At 40.1% G+C, this 26,616-nt stretch overlaps 1 protein-coding gene across 1 annotated transcript in view; it reads right to left on the bottom strand.

Moving 5' to 3' along the window:
• LOC119728253 (terminal uridylyltransferase 4-like) overlaps window positions 1–26,616 on the bottom strand; it is a 147,765-nt gene that overhangs the window by 8,024 nt on the left and 113,125 nt on the right. Inside the window, exon 14 of the mRNA XM_038200407.1 lies at window positions 12,338–12,829. Within this exon, the coding sequence (XP_038056335.1) occupies window positions 12,338–12,829 (492 nt within the window). The remainder of the gene's footprint in view (window positions 1–12,337; window positions 12,830–26,616) is intronic.

The following is a 26,616-nucleotide window of genomic DNA, read 5'->3' as shown; positions in this document are numbered from 1 at the left end:
ACCAAACGGCCCTGTGGTAACAATAATTATTGTAAAACACCCCCTTGAAATCTGAAATAATAGTAGAATAATATTTATATAGTTATACATAGTTCCGGTTTGAAAATGAAATGAAAAGGATGAAAATTAGACTTTCACAAAACGGCGAATGGTACAAACCGCACGCCGGCAAAAACGATGTCACCGTGCACAGAGACCACGTCGGGGCCGTCCACTGTAGGCACCGGCCGGGCTTGCGCTATGCGGTAAGACACGCTGCGCTTTCTCGGACAGCGGCAAAAAAAAGCGCTCACACTATTGAGTATATCTACCGCTGACTTTTGGGGGTATTTCTACTAAGCTGTTATATGGGCATATCGACAGGGTACGACATATATATGTTGACAGAGTATGACTAATATACCGATAGGGTACGACATAATATGTCGACAGGGTACGACATATCAAACATATGACATAATGTCGACATGTGCCGGTACGACATATATGTCATGCGTACGATCTTATATGGTGTCGAGTCGACAGGGTACGATATATTTCACATACGACTCTGTCCTATAAGTACGACTTAATATCTCGTGTGTACAACATATGAATTTTTACTCGTAGGTTCGACTTGTTTGTCGATTATGTCGTACATACCACATATCTTGTGAGTACAACTTGTATCTCGTATGTACGACATATGTATTGTAACTCCTATGTATGACTTGTATGTCATACGACATATAGGTATGATTTATATGTTATATCTACGACTTACATGTCGTACGTATGTCATAGGTATGACATACAATTCGTACGTACGAGTTAAAATACATGTGTCATATGTATGAGATATATGTTGCACATGGTACGAATTCAGGGAGAGATTTTATTCACCAAGTCCCTATATGACAGTTTCGTATATTTCCATCCCAAAGTCAATACCTCGTTTCTTGCAGTTAATTCATATGGCTGCGACATGACCTATAGATACGAGTTAACCTGCATTCGATAAAATATGTACGATTTGACCTGGGTCCGAGTTGACCTGTTTCCTACATTCGCTGTCAGAATGTCACGGGTAAGTACGGGTAGTGGCGTGATAATGTACGCTGTTGCACCGACAATAAACGTCGGCGGATATAACTGTCTTGAACTGTCCAATTTGCAATACATTGGAAATAGTATCATCATTTTGAACAAGTGTTCATTCATATAGCGGCATATTTCATTTGTTTGGAATAAAACTGGAGAAATGGTTTAAAATGGGATTTAAATACTTGGACGTTTATGTTTTAGTGAACATATGTGGTTTTTACGGTAATTTGCGGGCTTCATGAATACGTATGTCGCGGGTCAAAGTTTACGGGCTTTGATTGGATATCGTGTAATATATGCGCATCAGAAATTCTCGGCCGAGTTCGGCCGAAAATATAAAGAAACACATAAGGAATTCGCCATGGTTGCGTCAAGGCTATCCTCCGCCTCGACTTACTGTACGGCTGTTTGCGGAAGTGTGTGTGTGGCGCATGTACATGCACACAAAGCACATGCAAGGGTCGTTGAGGCTAACGGCATGGTACAACTAGTGTGTTGCGGTGCGCACGGTGTGGACTGCGGTAGCGGGAACAAGCTCGTATGGGAACAAGCTGATAGCCTTGGTCAAGGCTATGGTTGGGGGTAATTTATTGCTATCAATGACAATTTCCTTTTTTTGTTAAAAGATCGTGATGCTCTCTCACAGCGCAAGAGCTGCCGTAAAGAAACCAGCTAGCAGCAAATTGAAGAGAACCGCCAGTGCATTGTCCATCTTTCAATGCCGGTGCGTTCTTTGTAGCATGGAAACCACAACACAGGATTAGGGAGCATTATCATTGGGATGAATAGCACCTCTCCAAATTGAATGGGTCCACTGCTTTACAAGTTGTTTTCCCAAAATGCTCGTTGAATAAGATAACAATGCATTTGCATGCAAGGGGATCAAAAAAGCGCTCGTCTTAACCAAATTCTCATTTTTATCAAAAGTCGTATTAAGCATTTTTTTCCTCATAGGAATATGCACACATAGGTTAGGACTGGTGAAATAGGCGCGTCTCAACTGGAATCTCGTCCCAGCAGAGCTCGCAATAACAAGAGTCGACTGTAGTTGGCACATACAAGACGTGTTTCGTGTAAATTGGTAGAGGGGAACTGGTAACGTGTACTATGTGTACCCTAGTCTGTGTAATAGACACTTGCGATTTGCTGATGCAATATGCAAGACAACCGCCTCTTGCCTTCTAGATTTTGACAAATCAGCAGGCGCTTTCTATATCAGGTCTTGTCATGGATACCTAAAAATAATACCTAGACACGCTGTGTGAATGGAGGAAAAAGTCTGCGGTCACGCACTCTGTAACGATATGTTATGCGATATGCCGGCAATAATAGAGCTGGCCAATCACAGTCATGTCTAGGTTTTGTAGATCTATGCGCACCCGGCCATTGTTGTATCTCAAAAACACTGCATCCGAATCGACCAATCACAGTTTTTGTCCTGATTTTGGGAATGATATGAAGTCACAAACTAGTAACGTCGACTCCGATTGGCTGGTGCGTGGCGTCGCATAAATTTACTTTCCTAGATATATCAGATGTTTGACCGGAGATAGGGCTCCGTGGAGAACCAGTGATACTCAGACTATGTATACCCCCCTCCCCCCCCCCCAAAAAAAATCCCTGCCTGACCTACCCTCCTGACATTTTTCATGTGAGGGCAACAAAAGAATTTTTTTGTTGGCTTCAATGAGTTCAACATTTGGCATGTTGTTCAAAACATGAGCCATTTGTTTTCATGAATTTTGGGGTTTCATATTTCCTGAAATAAAGAGTATTTGATTACTTCACAATGTTTGATGAAATGAGGGGTGTCATCACTGATCTCTGGAATACCGATGACCTTGCCGTCATAAATCTTGAGCAGAGCTGAATAATCAATGTCTTGAATGTCAGGACATGATTTCCTTATGAATCCTAGCCACCTAATAATTAGCAGGAAGTGCAAATTGCCACCGCATTTTTCGAACAGGTTCATATGTGGTGACAGATGATAGTATTTACTATTATCATGAAATTACAACTATAAGCATGAAATTAAAGTGCACGTCTCACAGGTATCGGGTCCCGAAGTGCAAAGTTGCGAACGTCACATCGATTCCGTCAAAATCCCCTCCACAGAAGTGTGGATGGGGTCTATGAGCGAATATTTACATGTAGAGCAATCTACTTATGCGTATTTCCTATACCGGCAGTATTTACGCTAAGAGTTTGCACAACAGCACCCTCTGGTGTCCCATCCATAATGCCCCGCACTCTTCCCCTTTTCTCGAGGGCAGAGTCAGAACACCCATGTTCTATATAAGGAAAATAGTGGGGTAGGAGGGAGGGATGCTCTACATGTAAGTATTTGTTCATAGACCCCATCCACACATATGTGTACAATGGGGGGAAAGGTTTGATAAAGGAGGCAGAATAAGGAGACTTGCTCCCCTATTTTAGGGAGGTCTCCGGTTGGAGAGAGTCTCGTGAACATGATGAGGCTTGGCAAGCTGCCCTCAGCACTGCTCTCCTCGTTCTGCCTGATATTGTGCGCGAACTGATCCAATGGCCTCTGCCGTTGATACGTCCGCGGTCCAATGGATGACCGTACTTATCCATCGGGCGATTGTGTCACGAAAAGATGTCACCTCCGAACAGTCCTGCCTCCGAACATCTTTGTTCCAGACATCAAATCATTCTCGTCCATTCCAGACAACAGGTTTTGGTGCCCAGTCACGGCTCTTAGGTGGTACATTAACCAGGCAAAATCGCTTCAACTCTCTTATTTGCAGCTATTTGTCATGACAACCCGCCAGATGTGGCCCGTCTCTATTGTAAGGGAGTGCAGTTTGCTGCGTTGTCTAGACGTAGCCACTGCTAAGAAGGCAGCCTCAATAGACATTTGTAACAAAGTTGAACTGTCCATTGGTTAATATGTAGATCTCGATGTGGGCACCTTGACTCTCTGACACAGAAGCTCCTCCTGGGGAGCCTTCGCGGATAGTCACTCTATGGCCGAAAGCGGTTCATTTTAAGGTTGCAGACCAGTAAATAAACTTCCATAGACCCCAATGGCAAATGCTCCCACTTCAGAAATTAGGGAAAAATACTCACAACTCTCCAAGGTGTTCGAGACACACATCAAATTAAAGCTTATTTCATCATCTTTCATTTTCTTTTCAATTTTTGGGGGGTCAACTGATGACTTTTAGGAGAGAAATTGCCATCCGAAGATGATCACCCCTGAAAATAGTCCTGAAGCCCATCTCAATTTTGAAAAACGATGCCTATACTCCATTGCAAATAGAGCGCTTTAAGGGCCCCAATTTCATCCAAATTGAACGGAACTACAAGCTCACAGTCCTGTGCATGGCTTCCACCCATATTTTTTACAAACCCTCAAGTTCATAGCCCACAGCATGCTCAAATACTGAAGATTTTGAGGGCATGCAAATTGTGATTTGGCCTGCGTAGGCAATTTCGGACCGATTTACTGGTCTGCAACCTTAAACAGTGGCCATAGCAAGGATACTTTTGAACAACTATACCATAAAAAACAAGATTTATGTTTGTGGACAAACACAGGGCTGTTTCGGTAATTTTTTGTGACGTGTGACATTTAAAGTTCAAGTATAAGTTCCATCAAGGAAGGATGTGCAGTTCTGTTTATAACTGGTGGCATATAATATGTGATTACATTCTCATAGGGCTTTGAATTAAGACGTCACATGTCACGTGATGACGTCATGATGACGTCACATCAATTTTATCTATAACTATATTTTTGTTTGTAAATAACAACTTAGCCATAGCATACATCGTTGAAAGCAAGTTCACTTCTTTCACCAATTTTAAATTACAAGGCACTTCCGGTTTCAACCGGAAGGAAGGGTCACGTGATTTTGCACATAATATAAAAAAAATGAAGACCCTGGATTAGTCTATCCATTCCAGCAAACGTCAAGTTCAGGTTGCTCACGTTTGATTTTATAGTGATTTTCAAAGATTCAATCTAATCATCTTTAAAGTGACTTCACGTGACCCATGATGACGTCATTGTGACGTCACTTCAATTTTCATCTATAACACATCCCTGTCTAGGAACAGACCAACTTTCAACCAAATCGGACCTGAAGTTCTGTAGATATAGGTCTTAAAAATCCGCACTTTCAATGTGACGTCACATGTCACGTGATGACGTCATCGTGACGTCACTTCATTTTTCATCTATAACACTTCCCGGTTTAGGTACATACCAAGTTTCAACCCAATCGGACTTGCAGTTCTGGAGATATAGGCCTTCAAAATATGTTTATTTTATATGACGTCATATGTCACGTGATGACATCATCATGATGTTCACTTAATTTTCATCTGTTCAGTTAATTTTCAGACTTGTGATGACGTCATAATAACGTCAATGTTCGGCGCACATCTTCAGATGCTGGTCTGAGTGTGTGTCGAGTATAAAGTCAATCGGATTGATTTTATTGCCCAAAGTGCCTTCCACTGTTAAAATGTGTACAAATGCTATGAGGAATGGCTGAAAAAGAAGAAAAAAACCAACTAGATTTATGTTTGTGGACAAACACAGGGCTGTTTCGGTAATTTTTTGTGACGTGTGACATGTAAAGTTTCAAGTATAAGTTCCATCAAGGAAAGATGTGTAGTTCTATTTATAATAAATGGTGGCATATAATATGTGATTACATTCTCATAGGGCTTTGAATTATGAAGTCACATGTCACATGATGAAGTCATCATGACGTCATTTCGATTTTCATCTATAACACATCCCGGCTTAGGTACATACCAAGTTTCAACCCAATCGGACCTGCAGTTCTATAGATATCGGCCTTCAAAATATGCACGTTTAATATGACATCACATGTCACGTGATGACGTCATCGAGACGTCACTTCATTTTTCATCTATAACACTTCCCAGTTTAGGTACATACCAACTTTCAACCCAATCGGACTTGCAGTTCTGGAGATAAAGGCCTTCAAAATATGTTTTGTTTTATATCACGTCATATGTCACGTGATGACGTCATCATGACGTCAAGTTAATTTTCATCTATAAGACATCCCGGTCTAGGTACATACCAACTTTCCACCCAATCCGACCTGTAGTTCTGGAGATATAGCCCAATCTGTCAGATCTAGCCGAATTCTGCTAGAAAATGGTCACAACAGAAAAATCGCATATAAGGTGACGTCACGTGACTCCTGATGCTGGTCTAAGTGGGTGCCAAGTCAATCGGATTGATTAGTTTGCCTAAAGTGCCTTCCACTGTTAAAACGTGTACAAATGCTATGAGGAATGGCTGAAAAAGAAGGGGGGGGGGGGAAAAAAAAACTTTAACGAAAACAAAGGCTGTTTCGGCCGGTTGCCGAAACAGCCAACTAGATGTGGTTGTAACTGAACACTCACAGAGCTGCTCCCAACTTGTTTTTGATTGTCCATTGGACAGTAAAAAATAATGTAATGATATTTTTCAAAAATCTCTAACAATCTTACATACGGTAATTGCACTTCCGGTAAAACTGGAAGTTAGGGTAACATGACCTTGACATACACATTTTGATTCATAACACTTCCCTGTCTATATATTTACTAAGTTTGAGATCAATCGGGCAAATAGTTTTTAAGTTAAAGGACTATAGATTGCCTCATTAAATATTCATGATGTCATAACATGAAAACATTAAACCGCCTATTAATAATAATGCAACATATTTATCCTTTAATGTTGCTTAATGCTATTATATGGTGTCAACCCAATCAAATCAATAAATCATTAGATATGCTTATTGGGGTCTAACATTAACACTTCCGGTAACACCGGAAGTAAGGGTCATGTGACCTTGACTTACCAATTGTCATCTATAACACTTCCCTGTCTATATACCTGCCAGGTTTGAGATCAATCGGTCAAATAGTTTTATATAACTGACATACAGATCCTAGTCATTTGATTGGTGGAACTCACATCACGTGGCATTCGTTATTGCTCCCATTCATGCCACGGCTCAAAAAGTACTATCCGCCCATGGGGAATGGGAAATACTATTCAACAGTTAGGATCATGACGCGGTATTTGTGTGCAAATGCATGCTGGTGTGCGCGTTCAGCGTTGCGCGTAGCGCGTTTTGTTCCAAACAGCCAGAGCTACAGCGTTGGGTTCAAACATTTTCGTGAAGGGTGGTTTGGAAGAGGCAAATACATTTTCCTCCAGGTTTGTATTGAAATAAAAGTTCAAATATATCAAATGACAATGATCTATATGTCAGTTATATAAAACAAATATTGAGTGGCTTTAAATTGTGAAATGGGAGGAATATTATTGCTCGGTAATATCTGGACTTTTCCATTTCACTCGGCTTCGCCTCGTGAAATGGAAAAGTCCAGATTTTACCTTGCGATAATATTCCTCCCATTCCACGCTGAGCCACTCAATATTTGTATACTATAGTTATAAGACTGTAAAGATTGCCTCATTCAATATTCATGACGTCATAACATGACAATAATTAAGTGCACAGTAATCATAATGCAATATAATTGTCTGTCAATATAGCTTTGTATTAATGTGAAGTTTCAACCCAATCAGATTAATAATTCATGAGAAATGATATAGGGGTCTAAAATTACCACTTCTGGTAAAACCGGAAGTGAAGGTCACGTGACCTTGACATATCAATTTTCATCTATAACACTTCCCTGTCTGTATACCTACCAAATTTGAGATCAATCGGTCAAATAGTTCTATAGTTATAAGGCTGTAAAAATTGAATTTATAAATAGATGTCACGTGACCCCTCACGATGACGAAAAGTTTAGGCATACATCTTCAGATGATGGTTAATGACTATGCTGAGTTTAAAGTTGATCGTATTTAAAATAATTCCCAAAGTGGCTTGTAGAATAAAAACGTGTACAAAACCTATGGGGAAAAGTGGAAAAGGAAAAAGAACAAGAAACTAGAACTGTATGTCTGTCGAAACAGAACACAGGGCTTTTTCACTTTCGTCTGCTGCTTGGAGAAGATTCTGGAACCACGTGAGTGTAGCGAGCATAGGGCCGGCCCCATGAAGAACGCGAAGTGCTTGTTATTGTATGAACATATACGTACTGCCACTATTTGGGGTACTAAAAACTGCCAATGAAAGAATGGAAACGTCTTTGCAGCACCTCTATCTTATTGGTGAGTTGTTCAACAAGGGAAATTAATATTCATGAGTTGACAATGTGGCGCTTGATCGGTCCGCGCCCTCACGACCACGTGCGTGTGTGGTGTATGGGAAGCATGCGATGCCGAATCTGGTCAATGTACATGTACATGTATACACGCACACACTTGCGGTTTATGCTTGCTTTGGATGAGTCGGAATTTTTCACTCTCTCTGCCGCAACTTGCGCAAGGGTATTTTTTGCCAACGCCGCGTCAACTGTGTGAACAATTTGACAAGCTGGGAACTTGGCACTGTTGAGGCAAATGTTTACGCTATCATTTAATGGGCAATTCAAGATTATATCTGTACGGATTGATTTGTTAGCAATTTTTGAAAAAGGAAAGGTCTTTTCAACGGAGCTTCCGGTCTGATGACGTCATACACCTAAAACTTCGCACACGTCTTAAGTGGGTCAAGGTCATCATATACACCAATATTTAGGCGATTCCGACAAACTTCGCCACAGACATCTATTCAAAATACATTTTTGAAAATGTTCAACCGGTCGCAAGAGGGCGCTCGAAGATTGCATGACGTCATCGGTAGATGATTTGAATATCGGTAGATGATTTGAATACTATCAGCCAAGCGACTAACACCGTTAAAAGCAAGTTCATATCTATTACCATTTTAAAATAATAAGCCACTTCCGGTTTTGGCCTTTTTCGACCGGAAGAAAGGGTCACGTGATTGCACGCACACTGAATGAAATAAAGACCTCAACCTACTCTACCACTTGCCGGCAACAGAATGCTGCGGACGCGTACGGTTGATTTCTTATGCATTTTTAAATATTAAAAGTGTCACAATTTAATTGCCTATAAATAAACACCGGATGACGTCATCATGATGTCATCATTACACAATGTTGTTTGAATTAGGGTCTTTGCATGGACAAAGAGTTGTGTAAATGAATTACTGGCAACGAGTCGAAAATGCCCTTTGAAAATCGACAATTTTTTGTCAATATCTGTGTACAAAGTCTATGGGAAAAATTAAATATTCAAATAAATAAATCGCGTGATGACGTCAGCATGACGTAATGATTCGGCATACATCTGCAGATGATGTTTTAAGTATGTGCCAGGTTTGAAGGAAATCGGAATTGTTTTAAGGCCAAAAGTGGCGTGTAGAAAAAACGTGTACAAAGTCTATGGAGTTTTGTGCAAAAAAGAAGTGGAAGAAGAAGAGGAAGAAAGAAAAAAAATATTTTTCGCAAAAGTTGCGAAAAAGCCACAAAAAAATGAAAAAAAAAAAACTGTAACGAAAACAAAAGCTGTTCCTAATTGAAATTGGGAACAGCTAAAAAATTAAAAAATAAAAACTTTAACGAAAACAAAGGCTGTTTCGGCCGGTTGCCGAAACAGCCAACTACAACCTCCTCTACAGGAGTACTGGGGGAAGTAGGTTTATTACCATACGTAAAAATTGGTCGATACACTCCAACTGCAGGCTGCAATAGCTGCAGCCCATTGAGAAAGGCCTTTCGTGCAGAGGGATTGCGCGACAGCACCCAGCATATTGACATTCCCATCATATTGACATTGTATCTGCCTGCCACGCGCAGGGAATGGGACCCTCGTGCAGCAGACCAGTAATTGATCCGTGAAGCAGACAGATCGATATGTGGTCGATCATTCAGCAGTGTCCACTCTGTCGACATTGTCCTTGCCCGGAGGGTGGACTGCCAAAAACGTGACATACCATGGGGAAACACATTGGAGTACGTTCATGAGACTTGAGCAGTGCTCCGGGCCCCGCTGACCTACTACTGGGAGTGGATGGAGGGTGGCCCCCGCCAGAAAGTGACGCGAGTGAAGCTTGCCGCGAGTCTTATTTGCGAAGGGCCACCAGCTTGTCTTAGCTGCATCGGAGAGTAAAGGAAGGCACGTCGAAAAAACAAAATCAACCAAGGGAAACGATAATAATCACGTTCTCGCTAGGAGAATAGTTGGCATTTGTCAGTAGATATAGTCTTGCAAATGCGATCCATACCTGCCTGATCTAAAGGAGGCCTCAGGAACACCCTGTTGTTGTAAGCACCAAAAAAGTTCTGTTTCTGCAATGGACAGTCGCTGCATCTGGTTCAACCCGTCAATATCATCAGATGAACGACCAGAATGCGAGGGCCAAGTTGACTCTGGCGAGCGAGAGCCGGTCTGGCATGCCTGGAGGGTCAAGCTGCACAGGGCCATGGGTCAGTGGCTGAGCAACTCCCTCCGAGGCAATAGACATAGCTTGGTACAAGCTCAGTGCATACCAGAACACGGCTAATCATGTGCGGTATGTCCCTTTGTTCTTGAGCCACCCAACCTTGACAATGAATGAGGGTTATGGTGCATGGCTCGCCACTCCAGACGGGCCACCAACAGTGCCCGCCGAGCTGTGCTGGGGGACACAATATTCAAAACCACCACTGAACAGTAGAGGTTCTGTAGGGATCATGTCATACCCGGCAGACAGTGCCTCAAGCCCCATGAGTTGGGTGAGCGCAGGCCTGGTTCTAGAGCCTATATTTTAGGGGGGCTAGCAGGGGTGGATCCAGACATTTTTGCAGGGAGGCGTGTTTAAATGTAGACCGTTTCTTTTTCTCTGGACACTTAGACCTTACTTTCTGAGAAATAATCTTGCAATAAGACGAATCTATAACTCTACTAATAACTCTTTTAATCAAATGTTCTCTTTAAAGGGAATATACATCATTGGCTTTTGCTGTAATTTTCAGAAATGAACTATTTAAGAGGTTAGTATAATAGATCAAATATTGTTACACTGACATTTTTGAACTTCTGTGTTCTAAAAGGTTGGAAAAACAAAAAAACAAAAAAAAATGTTCAAGTAGTCTGGTTCCCTGACTCCACAAAAGATAAAATGGATCAATTTATAGATGATGGAAAATTGTAAGGCAAGGGAACCAGTCTAGCTGGCCTGCACCCGTTCATGAACATGTAACCAATAGCAAACAAAATTTGGACTGAAAAAATGGTAAATTTGGAGCAGTAGTTGAAAAATAGTTAGGTTTTCCAACGCTGGTCGGCCGACCACCGTTGGAAATGTTTACAAAAACACCATTTTCTTGAAAATGACTTCACACCAGGTGCCATAATTTTACAAGAGGCTTGAGACTGTCATTTACCAACATCCTAGTAAGGTATTTCGTAAAAACTTGGTAGTTTTATTTTTCGATGTTTGCAAATGTTGTATATTTCCTTTAAGCAATAAAGGGGAGCAGAAAAACGATGAATAATACAAGCGTTTTATAAGCACATTCTTCCCGACTTGCCGCTAAGAGAAAAGAAAAAGAGTGCGGGGCATTATGGGTAGGACACCAGAGGGCGCTATTGAGCAAACTCTCAGTGTAAATACCTGCCGGTATGGGAAATATGCATAAGTAGATTGCTCTACAGCGTGTCCCAATAAACATTGTGCATGAAGAAATTCTCAAAAGTTGGTCAGACTAGCTAATCAAATTCTATGGCATTTTCAAGCCTATGGTCTTGTTTATAATTGGTGAAAAAAACCCAAGAAAATCCAACGATGCAAACCAGAGATATCTTTGATTTGGTAAGGCTATGTATATACTTAGTATCTGCTTGTATATACCAATTATTGGGTTTTGGGTATGTGTTACGCAGTCTGATTATTTTGTAAAAGTCAATATACATGTATAAGGCTTCTGAACACTGGTCGAAACTTTCATAATTGTATCATTCGAATGTTTTGACTTACAACTGTAGTTAATGTAGGTTATTTAGATATTATTTTATGAGGATTTTTCCCACAGCATATTAATAAGGGAATAAAAGTGTGAGGAGCCGGACTTCACTGCGTGATAATGACCGGGTGTGGGGGTGACCGCTGTTAATGGACCGAGACGAAGAAATTGAAAATAATCTTGGTATCATTGGAAAGCCAATGAGTTGCTGTTAAACATGGTGTATATATACTTAAAAAGTCAAAGGTGGGGGTTATTCCTTGTGACATGGCAGGTCACATAGAACAAAACTTAATTCTCAAAGAAAGATTGATATGCTTACATGGTTGATTCTTTGCAGCTGTTCTTCTTTGGGTAGTATTTGTTGAGCCTCGTGCTGTGTATGATCTTGCCAATGGTGTAAATGTTGCTGAGAGCAGTCTGGTTTCTCACAAGACGGTGGGTAACTTTGAACAAAAGCTGCATTCTTGGAGGACATATTGGCAGATGACAAGTCACAATCCTTGGATGGGGCAGATTGTGAATGAATAGTGAACTGTTGCATTGCTTTTTGTAGATGTTCATCTTGCTCATTCTTGGTTGGTGAACAGCTCACTGGTATTTGTTCTGAGCCAGCCAGTACAATATAATTACTCAACACATTTGCAGAGTGGTCTGGAGATGCATTATGGCTTATGACTGGAACTAATCCCTCCTTGTTTTCACTGTCTGACTTATTTTTTCTTCTTGGTTCTTGCTTCTTTTGGCGTTTCTTTTCCTCTAAATGTTGTTGCCAGGTATCTCCTATTTTCACCTGTATAGGACTTGGACTACCCTGTAGGCCAAATAAAAGAAAACTAAGTACTTAACTTTAGCAGTTCAGGTCTACAAAACCTTTTCAATTTTTCAGATGAACGAAGTGTTTTTTTTCCAGTTGATTTCTTCAGCTTTTAACTGTTTCATTTTACTAAGAAAAATGGTGTCCAGCCTCCCTACCATTTAGCGTTGCTGGTCTCTCAGCAAATTTGTTGCAACACCTCCCGATTCAAAGTGGTCTAGCGACGCTCTTGGCTATGAGTGCATGTCATGATTACCAATGTAGATGTCCTTGACAAGTATATACATGTACAAGAATGAAAAGAAGAATGCTGAGAGACCAACAATGCTAAATGGTGAGGAGGCTGGACACCATTTTCTTAGTAGAATGAAACGGTTAAAAGCTGAAGAAACCAACGTATTGTTTGGAAGTGACGTCATTTGAGAGAGACCTACATGTATTGTTCATTATTTACCAAATGTATTACATTCTGCATGGAAACATGCATTAGTAGTGGCTCTTATCGGTAAGATTAACGAAATATAGCAGCACAATATTTTAGAAATCAACTTGCAATATTCAGCACATATGTCCAGTTTTAGTGGGAATGGTTTATACATCAGAGCTGCCAACCTTCAAATACCAAAATCTCTATTCCTGAAGCCAAAAATCTGTATTTGGGCAATTCCACAGTTTACTCACGTTACATTTTGATGTACTTTTGAGTTTCCTTGGGCTGTAATTACCTTACTGAAAAGGTTTAATAACTGTTATCCCCATGGTAGATAGAGTAGACCTAGACCTACCTAAGTACCAAAGTTGACATCCAGAAAAATGTGTTATGTATGATAAACAAGACGCACAAACGTGGTTACACACGTTACATTTTCGGATATGCATAAATAGCCAACATGCTTTGATCAAAAAGTGTCCTCATAAACGCAACCTGTGGAAATTTCTTTTAAACGGATAAAAGACCATGCCATGGGGCACAAATAAGGCCGAAACAAAAATGGTTCTGCTTCCGATTACATGCCTTTCAAAAATACGGTCGGTCGGAAATTATTTTTTTTTGGCCAATTTTTTTCATGCAGATTGAATGGGGTATTCAATTATATGCGAAGTTTTAGCCTGAACTATTTCCATTGCACTACGAAAGCTATACACAAAATGGCCACGAAAAGTGAAAAAAAAAGCTACCTTAATTATTGTCAATATATTTACGTTCGATAATTCTTTAAAAATAATGGAAAATTCAGGTCGTTCGCATCATATGCACAACGCTAGTCAAGACGGGAAGCTGGCCAAAACTCCAAAGTGTGTGTGATGCACTGTGCATGTGTGGCCCGCGGCCGACAACCTCGTTTTACGGTCGAAAATGTTGGGAAACATGCTGCATGTATCACTCCAAATACGAGTAGTGCGATCTCAAAATGAACTCTTGAACACGGAAAATACATACACAGACAAGATAGATCAATTCTGTGAATTAACTTGCAAAAAGGTGTTTTCTTGGCATTTTTACGATGTCGAATCCGACCAGTTGACACTGACAGTGCACGTGCCTAATGCATATATAGCCATGCTAGCGCTAGCGATCGCCCAGCCATGACAGACTGGTTACCGCATTTTCATCATGTCTTCTAAACTGGCCCCTGCGCGGCGCAGCGGGAACCAGTCATCACTGCATTGAGCAAGGTTTACGCACGTGATTATAGTCACCGTGACATCGAATTGCGAGGTATGATGACAGATCGCGAAGCAAATTTGATTTCTTTTGAAAAAAAATAGCGAGTGTAAGTAAGAAAACAAATAAATACAAGCATTTTTTGACGCAAATAGGTTGTTGAGAGGTATGTTGTGAAGACAGAAAAGACAATAAGCTTTTATTTTTATTTATTTAATCTTTTTGTTTTGTTTTTGGAATTGCCGATAAAATTTTTAGGGTCGCAGCTTAAAAATAGGGTCGGTCGGGTAACCGGAAGCTGAAGTATTATTTTTTTTGGCCTAATAAGAGTAAAACAAATTCTCCTGAATCTTCCATTTTTTGGCAATCTACAAAAAAACATGGTTACTCATGTTACGGTTACTCACGTTACATTTTGTCCAACCCATCTGATAATCTTATGGCATGATGTTTTTTTGACTAAGTTATCATAGTTAGTATGTTTCTACCCAATAGGCATCAGAACTACTAAAAAGTCTGACTTCAATTTGCATTTTGGATTTTCAATGGCAAGTACTCCCAGATAGAGGTTTTCATCTGACATTATTCTGATACTATTACAGTGCATACTGATCCCCTATCAGGAATTTGTTGTTTCCTCTTAAGTCCAGCAGTAATTTAGGTTTTTTAAACTAATGCTGAGCCATCAGAACAAACCTCTCATGTTCTGAGAGTCCGCTAAAATTTAATGTATGCCACGATAGCACAGAATATAGGGTCCATGGGAAGGCCACACTATCAGAAATCATGATGTGAAGAGTGGGTTCCAGGGTATACCACTGTACCGGATAGCTTAGTGTGAAGTGCCTACATGTAAATTGTAATGTTATTTAACTTTTGTTCCAAATAAACATTTTAATTTCAATGTAGGGACTAGGGACGTACAGATGTCTTCCTTATTCCATTCAACAACATGAAAACTTGATCAAATACTTTACTTGGATTCAATTTAAAAAAAAATATGCTGTCTCAAAGACCATTTTGCACCATAAACAGGATAAAATATGCTAAAAAGTATCTTTAATGCTTGAGGTTCTTTGGTTTAAGATAAACAGTTATCAATCAAATCAACGTTATCAAGCAAAAGTCAGTTTGGGTATAGTTTGGGTGACTTGGGATAAAAAAACTTGGTTACTCACGTTACAAAAGTTACTCACGTTACCAAATTTAGTTGCCTTTTATTCTTAAAATGTGTGTATTAGTGTCAACAAAACACTTATATTTATATCTATGGTCATGCAAAGAATGATAATCCTGAATACCAAAAGTTAATTCATTAGAAATGTTGGTGAGAAAAAAACTTGTATAACTTTTCGGTTACTCACGTTACATTGACAAAAACAGGTATGGAATGCTACTTTTGACATCTAAAAAGGGATGACGGCTGTGAATTGACATATGTTTCAGAGATTAAGACTATCATACATGCTAGACATAAGGTTATGATCAAAATATCTCTTATTGCATGATCAAGGTTTAAACTTTTGTTAGTTCTTTGTAGTACAAAAATATTTTTCACTTTACGACACGATTTCTCAATTTTTTTTTGATAAAATTGAGTTTTCTTTGTTAATTTCTCATACTTGAATGTATAATCTGTAATAAAAATGTGAAACTCTGTTAAAAAAGAAAACTTTTTTTTTCTTAGCCATGTCCATCGAAACCGGGGAATTGCCCATTTTCATTCCAAAATCAGTATTTCTCAAAACTGATATATAATATTTACCATAACAAGCCTAAGTAAATTGTTGTTACACGTTATTACTGGTAGTATAGGTTAGCCAAAACTAACAGCAATTTTTTTTTTAATGCTTCATATTTGTGTTCCTGTTTTAACCTTATATTCTTAAGTTAAAAAAAATGTTTTGACACTTTGCGGTGTAGTTGTCAGTCAGAGTTCTTCTTATTTTGCCTACATGCCATTTAAAAAAAAGGGGGCGGTGAACTATGCCTGAGGTAACTTTGAATGATGGGTGACAAAGATAAATGGCAAAAGTGCCGGACAGAAAAATCGTGCACAAAGTCTATGGGATTTTGTGTGTGGAACACGAAGAAGAAAGAAAAAAATCAAAACAAAAAAAAGCTTTTCCGCAACTTTGTGGAAAAGCAACAAAATAAGAAAAAAAGAAAAAAAAAATCAGAACAAAAGCAATGCTTTTCTGCTTTTAAGCGAAAAAGCAATAATTTGTGCCCAAAATACGCATGTTAACTTATTCAGCATGAAAAAAAAATTGCAAAATAAAAGAAATTTCTTGACCTACAATGCAAGTCCCTACAACAAACTTGTGTCCCTAAGAGTGACGTCATGATGACGTCATCATGGGTCACGTGACTCATCTTAAAAGTGCATATTTTAAAGTCCTATATCTAGAGAACTGTAAATTGGGTTGGATTGAAACTCAATATGTAGGTAGACCTGGAGCAGTGCTGGAGGACTCACGTCCGGACTGGCGTCCCGATTTTCAAGGACTCGGACTCAGACTTGGATAGTGCAGTCCTTCTGTTTTGAGGCATGCGATCACACCCCCACGCCATCACACACCTAAAAGCTTCCCGAGAAGTGCGAATAATCGCACGCCTGAATCCCTCAGTACTGCACACCTTGGCATACATTTATAGCTTAATTATACTTCATAATTTGTGAAAAATAAAGTACGTCAGTGAAGAGAAAATGGCTTAATTGTAAACCAAGATGAATATTATGAAATAATATCCCAGCTTGGACCATAGAATCACACACCTAGAAAAATCACTCGCCTAGAAAATCACACGCCTAGAAAAATCACACGCCTAAACAAAATCCAGGTGTGCCTTTTTCCACACCCCTGTGATTTTCAAACCAGAAGGACTGTAGTGGGGACTCAGACTCTGACTCGAACAATGAGGACCCGACTATCTTGAGGACTCGGCCCGAGTCCGGAAAAAACACATCTATTTTTACATATAACTTTACCCCAATTTTATTTTACAAAGACAAAGTTTTCAGTTTTCAAGATAACGTGTCGGAAGTAACTCCAAATGCGCCGCCTCACCTAGGTACATAGCTAGGTCCATATTGTGTGATACGGATACTGTGCCCGGTGTTAGTGCCAAATTCACCGCATGAAACAGTTATAGCGCCCTCTGTTGACAGAAAAAGTTTGTAGATATCATTATGGGATAGCGATCGATAAGAGCGTGGAGGACATAAGTTTTTTCAACCTTTGTAACAGTTTTGTATCACCTTTTAGATACTTTTGACAAGCTTATTCTCGACTTATGGATATTTGTGTGTGTTTTGGAGCTATGGAGGATAACAGGAGCTTCACATAAACTGTAAGAACACAGTAGGCAAGGCATTATTGAAGGAAATAGAACTGATCCGAGGGCCTTGAATTGAACATTGTGTGAGCTTGTGTTTTTCTTATGAGCCGGATTGAAGCGTTGGAAACTTTACTAGGCCCTTTACTTTCCTGTCCGCCAAATAAACGTGAAAAACTTCGGGAGCCTTAAAGTGAACTTTAGAAAGGCCCATAAATAGGCACGTATACCCAGTGTAGGCATGGACGTACAGTGTACCTACGTCCGTGAGTGTCCGTTCGGTTTCCTGACAAAGACTTGCTAACGACACTTGATTGAATAGTAGAGAAGAGTCTGATTCATCCATGGAACCAGACTAATGAGACTGTGCTTAACTGGCACGTTCACTGGCCTGGTGGCTTGCATGACATGATTAATGTTAAATTTCTATATTGTACAGCACTTTTTCAATTTGTACACCCTGGAAACATTCTCATAAATTTATCTGCTAAAATATTGCGTGCGATAGAATTTAAATGAAAATCTTTTGCAAAATGATAATAATAATAATAATAATTTGGGAGGCTAATCATCCCTACTCGCAGCTGGTCGGGCCGCTGGCACGTAAAGGCACCTATGGCTGCCGGCCACATCGACCCATATTTGACCACGGAGCACAGCCCGAGATCGAAAGTGTTTGATTTTTCCGGAGGGAGAAAAACCGGAGAAAAACCCACGTGGCACAGGAGAGAACCAACGCACAACTCTACTCACATGCGATCTGCGGCCAGGATTCGAACCGTGGTCACCTTGGTGAGAGGCGAGCGCTTTACGAACACAACCAACCCATGGCACCCATTCATGATGTGTGAATTAGCTACAGTTCGAGGTTTGGGCGCATGCAGCACGCACGCGGCACGCACATGTAAGCAGTCTATCTGATCATCCCGCAGACCGTTTGGCAACACATGTTCAACTTCTTGTCGACTGCCGAGGCTTTTGACTTACATGTACCACTCCATACCACAGATCATGTCGGTGCTTTCCCGAGTGATCAAGTATGGATTTACCGATCACAAGGAGTATTCGTGCCACAAAACGGGCAAGAAGATACATTAAAACTCTACTTGGAGAGTGAGGTGGACAACTCTGATGGCGTACTCCAATTTTGGGCAGTAAATTCAACAAAGTACCCATCTCTGTATACACTTGCCAAGAAAGTCCTAGCTGTACCTGCATCAAGTGCACAAGTGTAGCGCATTTTCAGTCATGGGGGTATTATAATGCATCCCCATCGTGCCAGCTTATCTTCCCGCATGCTGGAAATGCTTATGATTCTAAGATGTAATAAGCATGTTTTAGTTTAAATCTTTATTAAGCCAGAAACATAATTTTCATACTTGTGACCTGACGCGGCATTCTGAGCACAAGCAGCAACAATTTTCCAGCATCATTTTTTAAAATGAGGATCTGAATTTGGGATTTTATTTTTAATATTTTAAGTTTTTTACACTTGGGAAGCCCTTTAAATCCTGAAGTTCACTTTAAAAAAAAATATTGAGGCCAAAAACTTGTATGAATTTGGTAGAAGTGTATACTACACATTATCTTTGAGCCTTTGTGGTTATCTTTGACCTTTGCTTTGTATTAAAAGGGGTCAAACAATAAACTTTGTCCTAGTCCTCAAGTCAACCACGATGATGTGTAATATTTGTGAATTATGTTAGTGTATTGGTGTTGATGAGAACACTACTTGAGATTCATAAAAGGACTTGGACTTGGACTCGGATACCAAGGACCCCGGATGAGGTGGACTCGACTACAGCACTGACCAGGAGGTGTTATAGGTGGAAACTGAGGTGACATCATTATGACGTCATCGTATGATTTTATATATATTTTTGAAATTTTGAGGCTTAGCACCATATCTCGCGAATGCAACATGCAGAGATGAAACTGGCATATGGGACAAAAATCGGAAAAAAAGGCCGAAAAAAATACATGTCTGAAATCTGGATCGCTCTGCAGATACACATACACATATATGTACAATACACTTCATGCCCAATTTCCGGACACCGCCTCCTGTACATTTTGCGATGAGAAGAATCTTCATTTTTTTCATAAAATTAAAAAGCTTAAATAACGGTTAAAACAACAAACTCATCAACATAGAAGTTCACTTCTTACTTGAGAAATTTGAGGAAAAAATCTGAAAAACAAGGGCACCATTCATGACACCATCATGTCCACGATTTTTGTATTCCTCCATGATTCAACCAAACTCCACTAACGTACGTGGGAAAAATCGGGCATTATCGTCTTTTTCTTCGAACAACTCTCAGTGAAATGTATCACTTATGCTCTCTTGGCCATCCTCAAGATAACCATCGTGTTTTTTAAAGCATTGCGTTTTGTACAACTTAATCTAAAACCTCCGAAAATCGCACGTTGGATTTTACCCATTGTGGCTACCGTACCTGTACCTGGTCTGCCATGTGCTATTGGGAGGCGCGGTACTGTGGTACCGTTGCATACGCTAGCTAACTGTGCACGCACCACACACTAAAATGGTAGCGCCAGTATCACAACTCGAGTGATACCACTTATGATAATTTATGCGGTGAACAGTAGCGTCATCAAACTTATGAATTATGTACATCCTGGCCGCCCGTACTGTACTGTGTGACAAGTCCCAGCATGGTCACATGTTGGATTTGGTACGTGCCGGTGTCGTGCCAAAAACTGTCCGGTGCCGAATAGTGTCCGCTAATTAGCATAATGCGATCTGATTGGTCATACGTCTATGACGTCACATTGTTTACGGAAGCTTGCCAAATAGTGTCCGCGCTTAGCGTGCATCCTATTGCGTACCTTGTCAAGTTGTCAAGACGTCGTATGGATAAGATCTCTTTTCACCTGAATTTGCTTTTTACAATCTGTTTTAACGTCTCCCTTTTATCTGTGATAACTATTTGACTAAGTTTCCCTGATAGTTTAAACATTAGTCATTATATTTGTGCAAAATGTTTGTGTTTTTTTCGTGTCGGTTCACCCGTTTGAAACACGTGCAGTATGTCCGTACGTAGGCCTAACGCTGTGTGTAGTGTGTGTGTGTGTGTAGTAGTAGTAGTACTGTGCTGTTTAGCATTATAACCAACGTTATATTTTACGGTTTCTCCTGCCAAATACTGTCCGATTCCCCCTGCAAAATACTGTCCGATTCCTCCTGCCAAATACTGTCCGATTCCCCCTGCCAAATATTGTCCAATTCCCCCTGCCAAATATTGTCCAATTCCCCCTGCCAAATATTGTCCAATTCCCCCTGCCTAATATTGTCTGATACTCCCTGCCAAATACTGTCCAATTCCTCCTGCCAAATATTATCCGATTCCTCCTGCCAAATACTGTCCGATTCCTCCAGCCAAATATTGTCCGATTCCCCCTGCCAAATATTGTCCAATTCCTCCTGCCAAATACTGTCCAATTTTTCCTGCCAAATACTGTCCGATTTTTCCTGCTAAACAGTGTCCGATTCCCCCTGCAAAATACTGTCCACGTTTTCCAGCCAAATACTGTCCGATCCCCCCTGCCAAATATTGTCCAACTTTCCTGCCAAATATTGTGCGATTTTTCCTGAAAAATACTGTCCGATTTTTCCTGCTAAACAGTGGCTGATTCACCCTGCAAAATACTGTCCAATTTTCCCAGCCAAATATTGTCCGATTCCCCCTGCCAAATACTGCCCGATTCCCCCTGCCAAATATTGTCCAATTCCCCCTGCCAAATACTGTCAGCTTTTTTTCCTACCAAATACTGTCCGATTTTTCCTGCTTAACAGTGTCCGATTCCCCCTGCCAAATACTGTCCGATTTTTCCAGCCAAACACTGTCCGATCCCCCCTGCCTAATATTGTTAGATTCCTCCTGCCAATAGTCCAATTCCCCCTGCCAAATATTATCTGATTCCTCCTGCCAAATACTGTCCGATTCCTCCTGCCAAATATTGTCCGATTCCCCCTGCCAAATACTGTCCAATTCCTCCTGCCAAATACTGTCCAATTATTCCTGCCAAATACTATCAAATTTTTCCTGCCAAATACTGTCCGATTTTTCCTGCTAAACAGTGTTTGATTCCCCCTGCAAAATACTGTCCGATTTTTCCAGCCAAATACTGTCCGATCCCCCCTGCCTAATATTGTCCGATTTTCCTGCCAAATATTGTCCGATTTTTCCTGCAAAATACTGTCTGATTTTTCCAGCCAAATACTATCCGGCCGGACGTCACGGTACGTGTGCCCCATAGTGCTCGCTCGATCGATGGCGCCCGGACACTATTTGGCACCAGACACTATTTGACATGTAATACGTGCCAAATATTGTCTGGCGCCCACTGTGCATACTCAACGGACACTATTTGGCACCGGACGGTTTTTGGCACGACACCGGTGGAGGTTGTACACACCCAAAATTTGGCCTAGTAATGCAAGCATCAAAATTTGGAAGATTCGCGATACGTTACTCCTTCATGCACTGTTTAAGCTTGCATGGTGGGCCCATACGTTTTCCTCGATTGAAAAAAACTATGGTCATTATTTTGGTAATACCACCAACCCTCTTGGTACAAAAATTACCCAACGTTTCTGCATGTGGAAAGTCTGAGCTTCACAGTTAATCTATTGATCACTGTGGAAAATGTTGAGACAAGCTAGCTATATGTCTGAGGTCAACTATCCCTTACACTAAGGTAAATGATCAATCATTTGCATCTCGAATTTTGTGGTTATGGCGCTACGCAGTCCTCGGATGCATATCGAAGTAATTTAAACCGCGGACATGATTTTTAGTAAGGGGCCGGACATCTGTTTCAACGACGGAAGTAGGATTTTCATGATATTACAGATCCAAACCATTAATTCAAAATAAATAATTTATTTCAATAACTACATTATAATTAAATACTAACGAGGAGTTTGTGAACATGGAATTACCTTGTATGGTTAGGAAAAAAGAAAACTATAACAAATAAATAAATAAACACATTAAATAACAGTTACTGACAGCGTTCACGATAAAGCATTCCTTCTTTTACCTAATTCTAGAATGCTTGATTTCTAGCGGGTGCACACCCCCCCATTTATTTTCATCGATTGATAAAATAAATCTGACATTGGTCATTTCAAGAGCGAGGGCTCTCCTAAATCTATTCGTATTTAGGATGCCGACACACGCGACACTGTATCCGCCGAGCACAATCCGTTATTGTTCGTACACAAACCCGCGGCTTTAAGCCCGGTTCATACTTGGCGCGAAAGTGAAAGTGAACGTGAATTGGTGACGTCGTGTTAAGTACAGTATTCGCGCTGCGAATTTGTGAAAGTTGAGCACATTTCAACTTGGGCGAATTTCGCAGCGAATGTTTCATGACGTCAAATTCGCTTCGCATTCGCATGGAGTATGAACCGGGCTTCAGGCATATTATTATTTATTAAACCCATGGACGTACAAACACGAACACGTACGTCACAGCACAGCTGGTCCTGCTCAAGTATATTCTGGGCGAAAGTCTGTTCATGACCGGCCGATTTCGATGCAAAAGTCAGCGAAACCCGGGGTGAGATGGCCTAGCGGTTAAGAACACTGGACTCATGCTCTGGTTTCAGAGGCAACAGTGGCGTGGGTTCAAGCCCGGGCCTCAGTATACATTATACACCATTATTGCTTCGTCCTTCGGATGGGACGTAAAGCTGTAGGTTGTATGAAATTGTTGTAAGCTGTGTGTTGTATAATAACGCATGCACATAAAAGAACCCAGCAACACTTATCGCTAAGAGAAGGGGTTCGCCCCGGTGTTTCTGGCAGTTATCCTCGATACATACAGCATGCGGCTGCAAGGATGAAGGTCTAAAGTTGGTGTGATATTCTTAAGTGAATTTTACCGACAGAACCAAAACCAGAAACCCCTTCCTGCTCTAGCTCTCCGCAACAAGTGTAATTGTGTGACTCCTGTGCATGTGACGTACCTGACATGTGGTGAAATAAGAATAAATTATCTTAAGTGGTATCGCTCGAGTTGTGATACTGGCGCTACCGTCTGGGTGACGCAGTGATTTTTCCATGTCACAGGTCAATGTTTAACCTAATATCCAGCCGGAGAATGCTCCGATCACTGTTGGCCCAGGTGTTTCTACAGTAGAAACACTCCATTTACGACTGGTGAAAGAGATTAAAACTACGTATGATTTTTACTTGCCATTTTCATTGACTTTTCATCGACTTTTCTTCGAAATTATAATTTAAATAATATCACATATTGTGGAAAAATCATTAAAAAAATCAATTTTGTGGGATAAATTGTACAAAAATCAAAAATTTCGTTGGAAAAGTCACAAAGTTTTTTATTTCTTTTTTTTATAATTTACATAATTTACATGTACATTTAACTCAAAAACATAGAGTCATACAATACAAAGAATCATAAAGAAGAAAAGCCCTATGTTCTGTTTCAAACAGACATACATGTAGACCTCTAGTTTTTTTTTTTTTCTGGCATTTTCCGAAAAATTTGCAAAAAAGCCTTTCTTTTTGTTCTTACTTTACTGGCTTTCTCGCAAACTTTGCGAAAAAGCCTTTCTTTTTATTTAGATTTTTTTCTTTCTTCTTCGGCTTCTTCTTCTTATGCCCCAAATCCCATAGACTTTTTACACGTCTTTTCTGTCCAGACTTTTGGCATTCAGCTTTGTTATGCATCATTCAAAGTCAGCATAGGCAAAGTCCTTAAAGCAAAGTTGTATGCCGAAATATGACGTCATCATGACGTAATCATTGGTCATGTGACGTCATCTTAAATGTGCATATTTTAAAGTCCTATATCAACAGAACTGTATGTCGGATTGGGTTGAAACTTGCTATGTAGGTAGACCGGGATGTGTTATAGGTAAAAATTGAGGTGACGTCATCATGACGTCATCATGTATCAAATTACAAGCAATTCAAGAATAATAGATTTAATCTTTGAAAATAAATATAAAATCAACCATGAAAGACCGGAACTTGACTTTTGCGGGAATTGATAGAAAATCCAAGGTCTTCATTTTGAGGTACGTGCCAAATCACGTGACCCTTCCTTCCGGTACAAACCGGAAGTGCCTAATATTTTGAAAGGATGTTAGTCTCTGGTTTTGTTGTACTTAACAAAAATATTACCAGTGACTTCATAAAATGTTAGAACGCCCTCTATTGGCTTGAAAAATGTTTAAAATAAATAATCAATTGATGCGTGTGGCAAAGTTAGCTGAAATCATTTTAATGATTGATGTATATAATCAGCTTCATTCTAAGAACAAGTTGAGGTGGAGAAAGGTTGATGACATCACCAGACCGGAAGTTACAATGGAAAGATCTTTAAACCTTTATATAATTGCTGCATATAAACCGCGAGAAATGTAACCCAGATTTTTGCTTGAAATAGCACATTAACATAGAGTATATAGAAAAAGTCTTTTGCGAAGATAGAGGCATGGGGTGTGTTCGATTAACTTACACGTGTAAGTTTCACTTACACGATCTTAAAAATAAAAATTGGGTCATTCCATGCCAACTCAACAAATGGTGCACACCATCACCTCTTGGATTTTTTTCTTTTTTAGTGTACTGAAAGATACTTAGGAGAAATGCAAATTCTGAAAATTTGGGGTCTCTACGACTTTTCGTTCTTGCGCAACAGCATTTTGAAATTTGAGGTGGGCGGGGCCGGGCCGGGGCAAAAAGCGCCTCGCGTCACGAAATTCAATGTTTAAAGGGCCATATATTTAAAACTATACCCCCCAGACATTTCAAACTTGGTAATCTGGACTATTTTTTGCTGTAGATTTCAAATATTTAAACAGAAAGAAAGTAGCTTGATTCATTTTTACATTAGAGGGGCCCCAAAATGGCCCAAAACTCATCTGGACCAATGTTCGGGGGGGTGTAAGTCGAAAATTGAAATTTTTTTTTTCACCAAATGTTTTGCCTGTAATAGCCCCCAATTGAAACTACTTTCATGTAAAATCTTACACTTATATTAACTTCATTGAATGAGATATAGCCCTTGCAAAAAGCAAATTGTTTATTTTTACGATAACTTGACCCCCCCAAAAAAACAACGTCAGACATTCCGCACCAAATTTTGCTTCACATATGTTTGAGGTTGGTCCTTAGTGAAGTCCTCTGAAAAGATTCATGTTGGTGTCTAAATGTCTTCAGTGGATAGCTGGGCTTTATAAAGAGTCTATATCTTACGATGCTGGTTCCGTAACATACAAGTACGCGTACACAGAATAACAGCAGTCGGTACATAAAGAATAAGTTGGGTATGAAACTTAGCTTACATTTGGACATGTAGACTTTTGATCAGTTGATATAATTGTTTACAGTTTCACAGGTGAAATTATGCATTCCTTGTGATGTAGTTTTGATGAAGTTGAATGAGTTGCATGATGGTTGGCTCACTAAGTTTGTATTGCCTTCCACCGCTATGTAGAAGTTCTGGTGTTGGTACGCAACACAACACATCAACAAATGGAATGTTACATTTATCCTCTCTTTGTGGCCAATAGAGAGTATTTGTTGATTCCGTCCAGTACAGGAAACGGACATACACATCCTCATGAAGTTGTGATACATCTTCTACAATAGCAATGTACCAAACATCATCATAGACCACACAAACATATTTTCCTGGGTTGAGGTCAGCTACTACAATTGGTGCAATGAGTTTGAGCATACATGCAACTCCTTGGATGAACTAGGTTTCCCTT

This window comes from Patiria miniata, unplaced genomic scaffold (genome assembly GCF_015706575.1).
Source record: "Patiria miniata isolate m_02_andy unplaced genomic scaffold, ASM1570657v1 HiC_scaffold_20, whole genome shotgun sequence".
Classification (NCBI taxonomy): Eukaryota; Metazoa; Echinodermata; class Asteroidea; order Valvatida; family Asterinidae; genus Patiria; species Patiria miniata.
The sequence above is the reverse complement of the archived record's forward strand: the minus strand, read 5'-3'. Positions and strand labels throughout refer to the sequence as shown.